The 15,203-nt window shown below is 35.1% G+C and overlaps 1 protein-coding gene across 1 annotated transcript in view; it reads right to left on the bottom strand.

The window, feature by feature from the left end:
- Positions 1–560: 560 nt before the first annotated feature.
- The window catches only part of TOLLIP (toll interacting protein), a 28,112-nt gene continuing 13,469 nt past the window's right edge, over positions 561–15,203 (bottom strand). The window contains exons 4-6 of the mRNA XM_005149211.3: positions 15,014–15,166; positions 13,634–13,724; positions 561–3,971 (exon numbers count right to left, since the gene is read on the bottom strand). Coding sequence (XP_005149268.1) covers positions 3,757–3,971; positions 13,634–13,724; positions 15,014–15,166 — 459 coding nt within the window. The 3' untranslated portion in view covers positions 561–3,756. The remainder of the gene's footprint in view (positions 3,972–13,633; positions 13,725–15,013; positions 15,167–15,203) is intronic.

Below are 15,203 nucleotides of genomic sequence, written 5' to 3' on the forward strand. Positions count from 1 at the left end.
ACAGTAAACCCCAAAATGTTAGCTTGATAATACACTAGTACTACAGACTAGCAATTATCACCAGTCACAGCAATACTGTTAAATGAGAAAAAGGACCTCCGATAGCTTTGCAGTCAATCACAGAACTATAAAGAGATGCTATATAAAACAAATCTTTAAGATTTATTATAGATTAACAGATAAAGCCAGTTCTTATTGTAGCTGAAACAGCACGTAACAAGGCCCATTTCGTAACTCTTCACTTGGACACCACTCATTTAGAGAGCTCTCAATCCCTTCATGCGGCAGAACATTTCATCCATACCCACACATGGTTTTCACACTTCCCTTACCCTCCAGCATTGTCCTTTGAACAATGTAACCTCCCTACTGCCTCTTTGTCCTCTAGACCTGCAATACTGTAACAGTTTCTTGAGAAAGTAGCACCTAGAAGAGTACGAAACAGCCATCTACCTAAAGATGAATGCTTAAAATACTTTTGAGCATTTATTGTACTTGAATTCTAAATCAGTCTACAGACAAAGACTCATTGTGGTGCTGTCCAACAGAGACACAATACATTTTCATTTAGATGATACATTTATTAACTTAGAATGAAAAATTTTATGTACTTTAGAGTGCAAGAAACATTTGGACACCGGACCTCAATACAGAGAAACAATGTCTTCAGAATTATTACAGCAAAAAACATCCTCTGTATGGTATTACATATCAACCAAACAAGCAATAACATTTGTTAGGGGGAAAAAAAAAAACCACATTCAGTACCATCAGCAGATGCAAAGAGCAGTAAAGAAGAAAGAAGCAAGGATCTAGCTAGACAAAAAATGTTCCTACCTTTAGTAAGATTAGGTTCTTGGCAGGACTCAAGCTAGTATAAAGAGCGCTTTTAGCAGATGCCTGTCTTACACAGCTGGCTTTGGCTCCAAGCTGCTTTAAGTTGAGCAGAAGAGCAGCATCAAACACATTATTATCCAATTAGCATTTTGTCGAAAGCTACAATCATAATGAACGACATTTATTTTAAATCAAGACAGACTTTCAGTTCCACAAACCTAGACTTTTTGTTTTAAAGACCCCAGAATAACTAAACACTCCCTGCCTTTTTTCGTCTTTCTCCAACACAAACCTGGCAATGAATAGTTTGACTGAGAGGGTACATACGGTGAAAAGCTGAGTTACAATCAGTTTTTTGTTCTTTTTAACAGGATAAAGTAGCACACCTTGACATAAAGAGTTTCAGCGTTAAAGTTTAATTAAATTGAGACAAAAAAATCCCCAGAGCAGTACTTAAATATAGTGTAGCATGTTGAAATCCATCTACCAGCTGTACTACTCCTACATATCCCATTTTCAATTCATACCCTGTTTTGCATAACATTTGCTTACAACAAAACAAAGACCAGTAGCTGCCCACTGAGGCCCAGAGCCTAGTCTATGAATAAACCTGTCTAGTCTAGCATTCCTACTTACCCATTCTGGTGGTTAGGATTGAAATGGTGTTTATTCTGTTCTTGAAATTGAGCTGTAATAGGATGCAGTACAATTTACCAGCCATTAAGTTGAACCATGACCACTTGCTTTTATAAAAAGCTGTATTATGGATCCCAACGTTTTAATATAAAAATTTAAATATATACATTTTCCCTGAATTGTTTTGTCTCTAGCAATTCATTCTATCTGTGTAAAAGTTAGAGCAAGGGACTCTTCCTGGAGATATTTAAGCATTTAATCCTTACCATGATTTACCCATTTGGGTGACAGTGTCACAAATCATTGTGCTATAAAGACCAAATGTCTCTATACCTACTCAGTCACAAAATTTACCATGATTGTAAGGAAGGGGCAAGAGTAGTTTCTTGAGTAACACTCATTTTATTTTAGAAAATAAAAACGTGGTGACTCTACAACTAAAGCACAGAAACTATAGCCTTGAATCTCATTACTGAAAAGCCAGTTGGAGGATGTAAAAAGACATGCTTTCAACGATAAATTTAAGATGGTAAGGGATTCATAACAAAACAAAATCATATTCCAAAAAGACGGCTTTAAAAGGTTAGAAACTGGGATGATTTTTGGTGCTGCATTTTAAAAGTTTCAGTATCAATTTTAATAATAAAAAAATAAATATTCATGCTCTATTACCAATACTACCTAAAGGCTTCTCCTATGGGGTAAGAAAAAAGGCTTTTCGGCAGATAAGAAAATATTTTAAGCATGGGACATGAAACGAAACATGGTGAAGAAAATACGGGTCCCTTTTCCTTATTCCAAAACTGGCTTCAATGCTCTCCTGAATCACTCAAGAGCCTAGATTTTAAGTGTACATTCATTCCAACTCTTGAAAATATAAAGGTCTATGGCTATTATAGAAAGTATTTGAAATCAAACATTAGAAAGATAAAACAGCAACATTGCACATCACTGGAAAAATAAACTGGTGCATACTATTTAAAGTGCATGACTTTACCATCTACAAAAACATACTGCAGAAATTTATCCAGCAGCTGTAACTGGTGCATGCTGTAAGATTCTGCAGCTCCAAAACGAACTGTTATCTGAAAAAATAATACTAACAATAAATACAAGCAACCTCCAATCTCCTCTGAGGATCAGACTATAACTCAGATATGTAAAATTTTCTCTCACAAAGAATTTATTTCCATCTGCATTAAATAATGATAAACTGGCTACACCAACTGTAGCCTTAACTCACTGAGCAACTCATAATGCCATTCAAGGATTCTGAAGGTATTTTTCATGCTTCTTATTTCAGATTACAGTAAGAAATACAGTAAGTTTTCCACTAATATAAAATAATAATTTTCCTAAAATACAGGTGTAATAGGCCTTATTTCATGTGTATTGCTTTTTTAACGCAGAACAACACCCTCAATAATTGTTTACAGCTTCAGTAATTATCTAGTCCCTCTGCATTTATCCTTTGAAATAGCCATAGGAATGTTATTAGCAGTTAAGAGTGAAATTAACTGCAGGAGTACATTAGGGCTCAATCCTGTTCTCTGCTACAGCAATACTTACTGTACAAGTTAAAAATTACCTGTAAAGATTTTACAGATACATAACAATACTATATGGGAGGATAAAGCCCAAAATGCACACTATATTGCTTTGGTGCCCGGTGACTAGATTGAACAGAAAATGCTTATTACAAATACCAACAGTGCAACCTAAGAAATTTAGCTTATTAAAAATGTTCAATCAGAAAATTAAATATATCACAGCAATAATTAAGCATCATAGGACAAGGAAAGGGTCTTTCTTTTAAATTCTGGAAGAAATAGGCTGCTTGATGAAACATAAATACTTCAATAAATCAGTTATATTTGAAGAGCAAACCCTCAACACATTTTCTTTTTCCTTTTCAATCTAACAAACAGTAGTAAATCCTGTACTGCATAGAGTTACTTTGTGAGAACAAATTTATGAAAAGGGGCAAAGAAAAAACAAAAAAAATCAGCATTACTCCCCACCCAATCAGAGTACAGCCACACAGGGCACAGCTGATAGTAAAGAGCTTTAATGCTAGATTGTAGGGCATAAGCTAAACTGAGTATGTACAGACTGAGAAAGAAGTGAAAAAGATCCAAATGTCCAAGGAGAAAAGGGGTATAATCTTTCACACAGGATGCACTAACAGAAAGCTGTTGGGAAATTATTCCTCTAGCTAAATCCCTGGCTTGGCAAGTAAAAATAAGTGGCATCAAGGATGGGGACTATGCAGGAAGTGGGGATCTAAGACTCTTCAGCCATCTGAAGCAACGAGTTGATAGCTGCATCCTTGTTCCCCCTCTGAGCTTCAAGAACTGAGCGGATTACTTCCCTGTCCATGTTGGGAAACATGTCCTGAATAGATTTCAGGTCTTCTTCATTACACAGGTGCTGAGGATTGACCGCAGGAGGTGGTATTGCCAATGGTACCATGCCTGGATTACAGACTGCAGGCATCCCTGCAAGGAAAAAGAAAAAAAAAAGAAGAAAAAAAAAGGGGAAAAAAAGAAACCAAAACATACATGAGTGAGGGGAAGAAAAAAAAAAGAAACAAACCAAAAAACCCAACACCAAACCCAAAATAAAACCCAATTCAATGGATATGAAGAAGAAAGCAGCTCATGACTCACCCCAACCCAGCAACTCCAGCTCTTTTTTTTTGACAGATACTATGTAGACCAAGAAAAAAAAATTACTGAGATTATACCTAGACTGTTGCAGTCAGAATACATTTTTCGGGAACAAACTCCCTACACAACTTATGTTTCAGAAGTGGTAAACTGCACTATCGTAACATGTACAGCTCAAACTTAAGTAAAACTTGCCATCAACCAGGTTTACATATGAACCACTACCCAAACATGAAGCACATCACAGAAGGGTGTGGTTGGTTTTTTTACCCATTCTCATCACTTTTTACTTCCTAGTAAATGTATATCGCCATTAAAAACATGGGTTTACATCAGCAGTATACATAACATACTCAGAAATTCAATGAATACGATCTCCACTGCATTCAAAAAAAAAAAAAAAACAACCAAAACCAAAGTACTTGTGTCCACTAAGAGACTGGATCACACTCATAAGCAGATTTAAAGAAACTTTTTTCCCTGGTTAAAGTTCCATACAGTTCAGCTGCAAAGTCACAAAGTGGCAAAAGAGCAATTCCTTTCATACCCATAGGAGTATACACTGCTTTTCCCTATTCCTCTGCCAGAGGACAAAATTTATGCGACATTTTCCATTAACTATTTGTATGTCTGTGTAAAATTAAAATGCTTTAGAAAGAGAATTTTTAAATTCCTGTTAAAAGGAAGTACTAGGCAAAAGTTCATTTTCATCACTTAACTTCCATCATTAATTAAGCACAGATCTATTGCTGAAAAACCCCTAGCATTTATTTTTATAAAACTGAAACCAGGTATAGTATATACATCTAAAGTCTTTCGTTATCACTTAGAAAATGCCATATTCCATTTTCCTCAATAGTTCCAGACCCCTGATTATTTTAGTCAGACAACTTTGTGTGTTAACTTTTCCAGTTCTGCTGTATTGTTACTAAGGTAGGACAAAGAGAATTACCTTCATCTAGATACAAACATGGCACCACTTCATACAGCAAAATGATAGTTTTTGTATTTGTTCTCTATTTGCTTTCAACCACTCTATCCACTCATTCAAACACTACTCCTCTGGTATTTTCATGGAACAGTCTACCATAATTCAAATATTTTTATGTATGATAATGACCAACCAAGAAATGATGAGTTAAGATTTTCCTTTACATATAACATTTTACTACCAGTCTCAGTAAGTGATTTTACTTCCCTTTCCTATAAAAAGATCCTTCCGCTACCAGCTGCTATCAGAGGGACTTAGAAAAGCACCGAGGTTTTGTTTTGATAAATTGTCTATTAGTCCTCTTCCCTTGATTAGTTTTTTAAAAATATGATGAACCCCACCAAAGGCCTCCCTCCATTAGGGGATGACTTGTCATTTTTATCTGTTCATCAGCTCGTCAAATAACTATTAAACCACAAAAGGACCTTTATTGCATCAGAATATTATATGACAGGAAGAGTCCTTAGCAGATAACATTGATAACATTTTAAAAAATGAAGCTGACAAAGTGATACACAAAGATGACATAGTTCATACCAACATACTCATTCACCTATAATTCCTAAGGTATAAGCTTTCCCTACATAACGATGTCACCTCCTCCTAAAGTTTACCTAGTTAGATTTTGTTTTAAATCAAATCTCCATATGTTTTAATCAGTGTATACAATACAGGAAAAAATATTACTTTGGAATGGTCTAAAACAAGAAATAAAATGGACAGAAAGCAGTCTGCTATCCCCAGTTCTCTGAAAGCAAAACTATTTAAGCAACAGCTTATATATTGCATTTGGTGAAAAAATCCTAAATACAATGCTGAGAATGTTATCTTACTTGCAATTTTTTTACTGATCATTTTAACTATTAGTGTTAAACTCTAAAATCTGAGCCTCTTTCTGCACAAAAAACAACAAACCAACACCTTACCCCACCTCACCTCAAAATAAAAAGCAGCCCTCATATTCCATCCTAAGAAGGACAAACCCAAACACTTTCTTCTACTCCCATTATGGTCTAACATTCAAGCTCTTTGAGTTTTCTTTTGTACTCCCTTACATACTTCTATCTTTATAGTCAATTACCTAAACAATACCAGGTTCCCTGCTTCTTTAAAACAAATAGTTCTCAACTCCTTATACAAGAGTGCCTTTTTTTTTTTAATTTGGCATACATTTAGTAGAGCAGCTAACAAATTTAATATAGCTTTTAGTTTACCTGTTCAACTTTCTGTGACCTTCATTACTTCTCCTTAAGTTAAACAGAGGGTTAACTATTCGTGTCATCACTATTATACCACTTCAAAATAAAATACTTTTCGAACCAGGTTTCATATATTACCCAGGAGTACATCAAAAGCTCCTTCTCTTCTATTGAATTCTGATTAACTACTCAAAAAGTGTAACACCATAAAGCAGATCTACAACTGACAATTTTCAAGTGTGCCTTTTTACAGTCTAATTGCTCTTAGCATAAAGACTACAGTACTTACACATTATCAAAAATACTGCAACTGTACTATACTACTTCTATTTAGATTTAACATCTACCCAAGAAAAAGCAAAGAGCAATTTCAATACTTACATTGTCTCTTCAAGATTTTTTTAAACCTGTAATTATTTCATCACTCTAACTTGTACAAATATTTTAGCATCTCCATTATTATCTTTTCTATCAGCTTTAAAAATGCTATATTAAAATTCACATTCAAGGTTGGATCTGCTAAACCCATCATAACTTACATCAACTCTGGCTGACAAGGTACTATAACTGAATAGAGTTCAACTGTATGCACTGAAACTGTGGTTTTACTTAATGTTCTATTTGCTATTTCTTTCCTCAACTTGCACTTCTGTCTTATCTTAAGGAATGCACTCCTGAATAGCAAGCACTCCATACTAACCAATGTTTTCTAATTTTGATTTTAAAATTCTGCTTGTAATTATCTTAAGTTTTATTAGAAGCAGAAAAGGAACCTAGATGCTTTAAGTCATACATGCTGCATCTATTAAAAAGTGTTCATACCAGCAGCTAAAGAAATGTCTCACCATAAATTCACTACCTACACAGTAGAACTATAGTTTTGCCCAGCCATTTGCTTCACAGCCTACAAACCAACCAAACAAGTACATCACATCACTACCAACTAACTATCAAGCAATTATCTATCACTTCTTCTGCAACAATGTAAACTTTCGCTCTAGAGATTCTTATGCTACTAGAACTATGGTCACTGGAATTCTTCCTGGCACAGTATGTTTGAACATACGGCAAATCAGACCATGTGTGCACCCTGGGTGCAAACCACTGTGCAGTCCTCATCAACATTGCAAATACACTCTACTCAATAATCATATCCAGCAGCATTTCAGTCTACCTCAACTCATTCCTCACACTTCCTACAATCCAAGTATTTACCACAGGTGAAAAAAAATACTGATGTCCTAAAAAAATGAAGTTGCAAAGCACCAGGAAGAACAGAGAAACTGAAGTCATGTTTCACTTTTAACACAAGCTTCCTAATATTCTTTAGTAAGTCATCAGCACCCTAACATTAATCAACTACCAGAGTAGGAACTGTCCAAACAGGAGGTCAGTATAACATACTAATAAAAATAAAACATGAGGCTCACTTCTTGAGGACTACAGCATCCTAACAGCTTACCAAAAATTTGTCTTGTTACAGTCAATGAAAAAAAAACCAACAAAACCCAACAAAAAAACTCCAAACCAGCACACAGATTTTTTTTTACTGCTTTCATCAAAACAAGGTAATTATGAGGCCAGACATCTGCACTACATTGTTTGTCACTAATGATTTTAAAAATCCATTTTCTCAGCTCTTACAGTTCTAAAATTAATTTATGCTGCCTAAAACTACACTGTATACAAATGAAGGTTAGTATCAGTGATGCTTAATGAATACCTATACTTCCACAGTGTAAAGGCCTACTTTCCGCAAAACTCAATATTCAAACTGTACAAATACCAATTTCAAAGAGTACCTTGGTGTGCTGCTTTGTTCCACACTCAGGCTAAAACCATCCATAAGTTCTGATTTACAAAACAGTAAGGAAGACTTAAGCATAGACTTAAAGAACTGTGCACTAAAATTAGCAAATATACATACATACACATTCATTCAAGAGAGTTATACTAAACTTCAAAATTATCAATGTTCAGGAAAAAGCTGCTTTACATACTGAGCACCTCCTTTCCTTAACAGGTTAGACTAAACTAAACCACATAAGAATCCATTATCAGTGGAACTGCACACTCCTGCATTGCTCTCGGATATTAAGCAAGTGTTACATGTCAGAAGAATGAAGCATTGTTGTCCAATTCAGTGAAATGGCAGTGGCAAACATGCTAGCATAAGCAGTGTCATTCCAGTACATGAAAAAAGTATGAACAATAGCAAGTCAATTGCTACAAGCAGCAATGGAAGCATCAAAGCAGAATTAAGAGGGTAAATGTTTTCTAACTGCACACAAGGCATTACACACGTTTTATTTTACTGTCCAGTCAAATGACTTATGTTTAATTTCTTATCTCATTATTCTGTCCCATGAACAGACCCTTTCAGATTAAACTCAGGAACCTTCTCAGCACAAATTCTTTCATCTAAATGAAGAAATTCGCATCTCCTTTTTTAAAATACACAAACAGGTCTCAATGACATTTGCTTCAGAAAAAAAAAGTGCTAAAATATGCACATCACCATCTCAATTCTTAAAGCATTGCTTCTTTGCAAACTACTAGAAAAGTGAAGAGTATGGACCCACAGAATAACTCTACAATTCCACTGCTCTGAATAAACCAAATACATTGTGACAACCACATCAGTTTTATTTACAGCACCTTTCTGAAATTTAAAGCATCAAGAAATTATATTTTACCTCACAAGTAGTTCTAGAATTTTCTGAACATACTTTTGAAGTATTGAAGGACTGAAGACCAATTCTTTTATCAAAGTTAAGGATGTCACAATATCTTTGCACAGTTCAAAATCAAAGGGGTCATAGTAGTTAAGTCTAAACAGGAGGACAAAATGGTTTCCTATAACATGATTTGCCTTTAAAATACTAGTCAGATGCTTAACTTGACATGGATCTAAAACAAATGTGCATGAAAGATACAGACTAATAAAGTGTTATTTCTTTATAATTTTATTAAATATTAAGAAGGCTTACTTGAAGATTAACAGAAGGCTGTCTGTCTTCTCAATGTTACTGAACAATTGAGTTCTTTGCTTTCAAATTTATCAAAAGTTGTGACGTTACCTCCTTCTCTCCAAACCGTGCAGTAGCAGATCAACTGCAAGATCTGTTTCTCTTCTAAGAGACCAGTACTATCACCTAGAAGAGCTCACTGCCACACACCACCTTCAGATGAATATTAACATCCCATTTCATGTATCAGCACCATTATCACCAATTATGTTAATCATTAATAGCTTGATGGTGAGCAGATGCCTTTAAAGACTATCCAACAGATTAGAGGGACTTTTAACAATTTCCAGGAGATGCATTAAATCGTTCTATTGTGACATACAAATGGCAATACCTTGTGATGCAGTCTGCTGTACCAACTAAAGCTGGTTTTGGAAGAGCTCATGCAAAGATTCTTGAGTTCATGATAATGGGAGTGAGAAAAGAGCTTGGAAACTTACCCAGAGCAAAGTATTCAAGCCCTAAAGATAAGTGAAAATGGAGGGGCAAGGGGAAAGGAATAAGATATGGGAAAGAAATATTAATCTATTTTCAAAAGGAAATGAATCATTTAGTGTCCAAAGGTGAATGCTGGATAAACTGAGACAATTGGAGATAAAATCTGAACTACCTAATGTAAAAATGTCAATGCTGCTGGGATTCAGTCTCCCAACTAATTTGCCTCAGGCTCTGAACAAGTTTCTTAAATGGATTGTTTTTTTTTTTACAGAAATATCAATTAGAGGAAATGTTTTCAAAACAAGTAACACACCAGGTGTTTGCAGCAAGGATTATATTTTATAGCCCACAAAGGACAATATACATCTACGGTTTTCTGAATAAACAGCAAAAACATCACAAGCTCACCTACTAAACTCAATACAGACACCTAAAGGAGTAATGTACATATACACACAACTTTGCCTCAATAAAAAAAAAATGTATTCTGGACTCTGAAACCCAGGTTTTCAATCTACTTTTTACACAGGTGTTTAGAAGTACAAATACACTTCCTGTGTAGGCCATGAATACTTAGCTGGTAAGAAATGTAGCTTGCTTATTGAACTAGTTTTTGGATTACTCTCTTTGATATATTATCAGTAAGATCAGCTTGGACTGTATGTAACCAGTAACCACAATAACCTACAGCCTAAATTAAGTAATTTTTAGAAAAAGAAATAGGAAGAGGTAGATAAACTCAATTTCTAGACAAGCAAGAGGACTGGTAGGCTCAAATTTTCCCAAACAAAATCTATGGCAACCAGTTTATAGCAACTCCTGCTGCTGTCAGAAGTGTTTATTTTTTTTTTTTTAAACTGAAATTAATTAACATGGTGCAAGAATATTCTATAGCTATTTCTGTTCTCATCACATCATAACATTGACCATCAAATATGGGAAAAAGTGCATTACTTGTGCTGGCATTTTAAGCTTCATCTGCTTACCGCAGTGCTTGCTACTACTATTTATCTCAATCATACACAAGCTGAGGTATGGGAGGAATTAGGTGGTTTGACTTTAATGAGAAGGGATGTATACTCAGTTTTGAACAGAAATCTTCCCTTAGAGAAAAAACACGTTGGCCTTCCTAACACAGCTATATTTGACTGAGCACGATCTCTGTTTAAAGCACAATTTGGACAGTTATTAACTGCTCAACTGTCTGCACCAGCATTTTAGTCCACCCACTGTATTTCCACCAGAGCTAATACTTAAAATCTAACAGTCTTGCCCAACATCAGGATCCTTTCCATTTCAGATGTAATAAACTATTTGGTGCTGCTCTTCCACTCTTCTGAAGGAAGCAAATAGAACTTGCTTATTTGACAACACTCATTTAACTGGACAAATGAGAAACATGAACTGAGCTCAGGGTCAGGCTGCGGTGGAGCCTACTGATGTCCTACCATTGCCCTCCTTGAAGGAGCCTCAAAAAGAGAGGAAACTGTACAGGGTTCCAAAGAAAGTGGAGCAAGAGAGTTTCCCCAGAAGATACAATAAATTTAGCTGGGAAGGGAAGGCCTGCAACTTGCATGCATCTTTCTGAAAGCCCTTCCAGAGTTCAGAAGTAGCATCTAGGTTCAGCATATAAAAAACATGCTATATACTGACAGTACTACATTTTCAAGACACATATTAACTACTATTTTAATTTCAAATTAAGCTATACCATTAAATGTATGAAACAGTAGAAGTATTCTAAAGTCACTTTCAAAATCCAGACCTTATCATCCATCTAATTATTATGAGACATTGATTAGTGAACAGGCAAAAGCCTTAAAACTCACAAGTGCTTTTAAGAAATTTTGATGGTGCCCACAGAAATTCTAGACCAGCAAGTACAAAGTACAGCAATATGTTAAAAAAAAAAATAGGTCAAACATTGCTTGTACTAAGTTAGACATTTACAAAGTCAAGGAGGTACATTCAAGCATTCCCAGAACAACAAAATAAAAGTTCAAATCCAGCGGTGGGACTCTGCAAAGCTTTAAAAATACAAGTCATAGAATCAGGAATTTTTTTTAATGCAGAAGATTATCATAGCGGTAATTAAAACAAGCATGCTGAATCTTTGCAGAGGGCAATGCTCCAACAGATCAATAAAATTGTTACATAAAGGCAAATTCTTACACGCTAAAATGCAAGGCATTACTCGCACTTGCTAAATATTATTTGTCCACCTGTCCAAGCAGATTTAATAATTATTACTGAAAAGCAAAATACAAAACTTACACAACACCAAGATCTGAACACCAACATACACCACTGTTGGATTTTAGCTTTGAAGGCCTAGTATCAGCTTTGTCTGTTCACTCATAGGCCTAGTTTTAACCGGGCCTGAAACTAGGCACTTCATTTCTACTGTTTGTACTCTGCCTGGCACAGTATTTCTGCAAGACATTTTGATCTGTTCAAGAAATGCTATAGCATCTTCTATTACATTGCTACAAGTACCACCCCAGCTATTTCCCTTTTAACTATACACAAGCTGGTATGTTTGAAGTTCAGTATACAGGGATGAGATGAACCTACATGAAAAAAGATTTGGCATCTAATTCAAACAGAACAGCTACACAGAAGTCTGGCTTATCACAATGGAACCACACTTCAGGATGCACACACTGAAACTAGTTCCTTAGAAAAGCAAGCAAGACTTAAATCCTGACAATTCAGCTATAGAGACACTTTAAATTAATCAAACTGCGTGTTGTCATAAGGGAATAAAGTACATAACCAAGTTTTCCACGTTTTGTCCTAACAACTCTCTAAACATGGAAGTATGATTCTTTACATTACATTACATATCAAACATTTTGAGGGGGTTTGCTTTTACACAAAATGAAATTTTAAATTAAATTGTGAGTCTTAAAAAAAAAGATCTGTAATCTGTGTCAGCTATTAGCACTACAATTATGTCCCACACATTCTCTCACTCATACACTTGTGTACAAAGAAATTCAAAATATGTAAATTTGCACCTTATTTTCCCTAAAAAAGACACACATTACTGAATACATACCCTTATAATAAACCACAGCTTTTAAAAGCTGTAGACGAAACACACAAACCCCACAACTTTACTTATTAATTATCTAAGTAGGGCAAATTCAAGCTTATTTACATATCTTAACTTTTCATCCTTGTTAGAAAAATTACAAAACTTAACATCTTTCTATACAAGTCCAAAACTTACTTGGCATAAATCAAGAAAACTGACAAAACCTGCTTTAGCTCTTCTTTATGTATTTAGATAACTACCTAAGAGTTCCCTAATATTTTTCATTCACTGCTCTATACACATGGTCTAAAGCAAGTTTCCAGCAAATCATCTTCAAAGATCACAGATGATTAAATCCTATTACAAGCTATTTAAGCTGCAGTTCTGACAACACAAGTCATTTGGTGCAATTCCTGAAGTCTGAATTTTCACACATGGATTGCTACCATTTAAATAGGCACACACTGTATCAGAGTACAGCCTGCTAGATATTCAGTGACCTGACATAGTCTAAAATAAACACTCAAAGAGAAGCCTTCAAGCTACTTATTCCAACTTGATAGTCATTTTAATCCATTTAACCAAGCTCTCACTGCTCCCTTAAACAGGATGAAAGACTGAAAGCAGACCTACACTTAATTTGCTCACTCTCCTCCTCCCCAAAATCTGGGAAAAGTGGTTATGGATAAGATTATTTATAATTGTCTTTACATTCTGAAAGTAGGAGAAATTTGGTTGTTAAATCTGAAAAAAAAAATCTGGAAGTTTTGAATCTTAAAGGAGACAGAACATACCTGCTATAGGCACATATCCAACTCCTTGCTGATACACAGTGGGCATCAGGACTACTGGCTGGGGCTGCATCATCATGGCAGCTGGCAAAGACTTAACACAAAAAGCACAGATCAGAACCACCCAACAAATAGAAAAAAATGAAATCAGCAATTAAAACAGTAATTGCAAGCAAACTGCCATATTGCAAATCCATGTTCCATGTTACAATATGAGTATACTCAGGGATAATCTATATTAAGCAAACAAACACGTCAAACTAACCTTTTGAAACAGTTTGATAAATTTTATCACTGAAGTGTATTATTTTAAAATACAGGCTTAATCAGTTTTCATGCTTTATTCTTATGAAATGAATATAGAACATATTCATCATTAATTAAATCTTAGAGCAAAACCAAGTTTTATTATAAACAGTATATTTCTCCTAGAAACAAACTTTAGTTCAAATCAATTATTTTTGAGGTAAATTAATACTTTAAACGAAGTATCAATTTAACTCCATTCCCTTTTACTAGCACAATTCCTGTTCAGTTTAATCCTGAAAAATATTAAATGGTCAGATTTTGTGTATAGTACATCCATGGGCAGAGAGTTTTAGAAGCATATTCCAAACTTGTTTTTGCTATGGGTGATGGAATAACTACCCAGATAGGGTGCAGAATGTGAATTTCAAATAGCTGAGAACATCCATTCCCAGTTGTTGACTCAACAGCAACTTGGAACTTTTGATGATGTAAAAGTGTAACAGGAAGTATTCAGGGCTGCACATTACAGGGCTGCATATGCTAAAGGGCTGCTACTTAAGACAAAGGTGATAGGTAAGAAGATACTCCATGAGTCGCTAAATTGACCAGTGTTATGGCTCCAGTAAATGACTAGGAGTACCAAATGAACAAGAATGGAAGTAAAAAATTAAGCCATTGGAAAGAGAATTCAAAATAGCCAAGAAAGACCTAAGAGAGCGGAGAGTTTCCATTACTTCTGCTTTAAAATTGGTATCAATTTCCAAAGTTTCAGGGGGGAAAGGAAGTTAAGTTATGGTTAGATTCCACAAAGCTGTTTTGAAATTATTATTATTATTAAATTAGAAATTACAATGGACCATTTGACTGGGGATTTCTTTTTTATACTTCTGTTAGCACAGGAGCAAGCTGTATTTTTGTCATCACAAAACCAGATAAATACATACCCATTTACCACATCAGCAAAAAGCCTCAATTAAATTCGCACGTTTGACTGCTATTCCCGAAGTATAATTATTCTAAATGCTAACACACATAAACACCCACTAAGAAACTACTTTTACTTCAATCTAAAATATCTCCTTTCCACTAGACAAAAAGCTCTCCCTCCCTCTTCTCACCCCAAACTTGGCTTACCGTGTACGACATAACCAGATTAATCATTCCTTCTTTGTCATCACCTTGCCTTCCACTCAAGCTATACCATTCATCCTCCACATTTCCTTGTTTCAGAGATTCAGGAATTGTAATGTGTGTCCAAGCGATGCGGTCATCCATTGAAAAGGCCCGCTGGAATAGAATTCAAAAAAATAAAGTTAACACTCCT

Source organism: Melopsittacus undulatus, chromosome 4, assembly GCF_012275295.1.
Source record: "Melopsittacus undulatus isolate bMelUnd1 chromosome 4, bMelUnd1.mat.Z, whole genome shotgun sequence".
In the NCBI taxonomy this organism is placed as follows: Eukaryota; Metazoa; Chordata; class Aves; order Psittaciformes; family Psittaculidae; genus Melopsittacus; species Melopsittacus undulatus.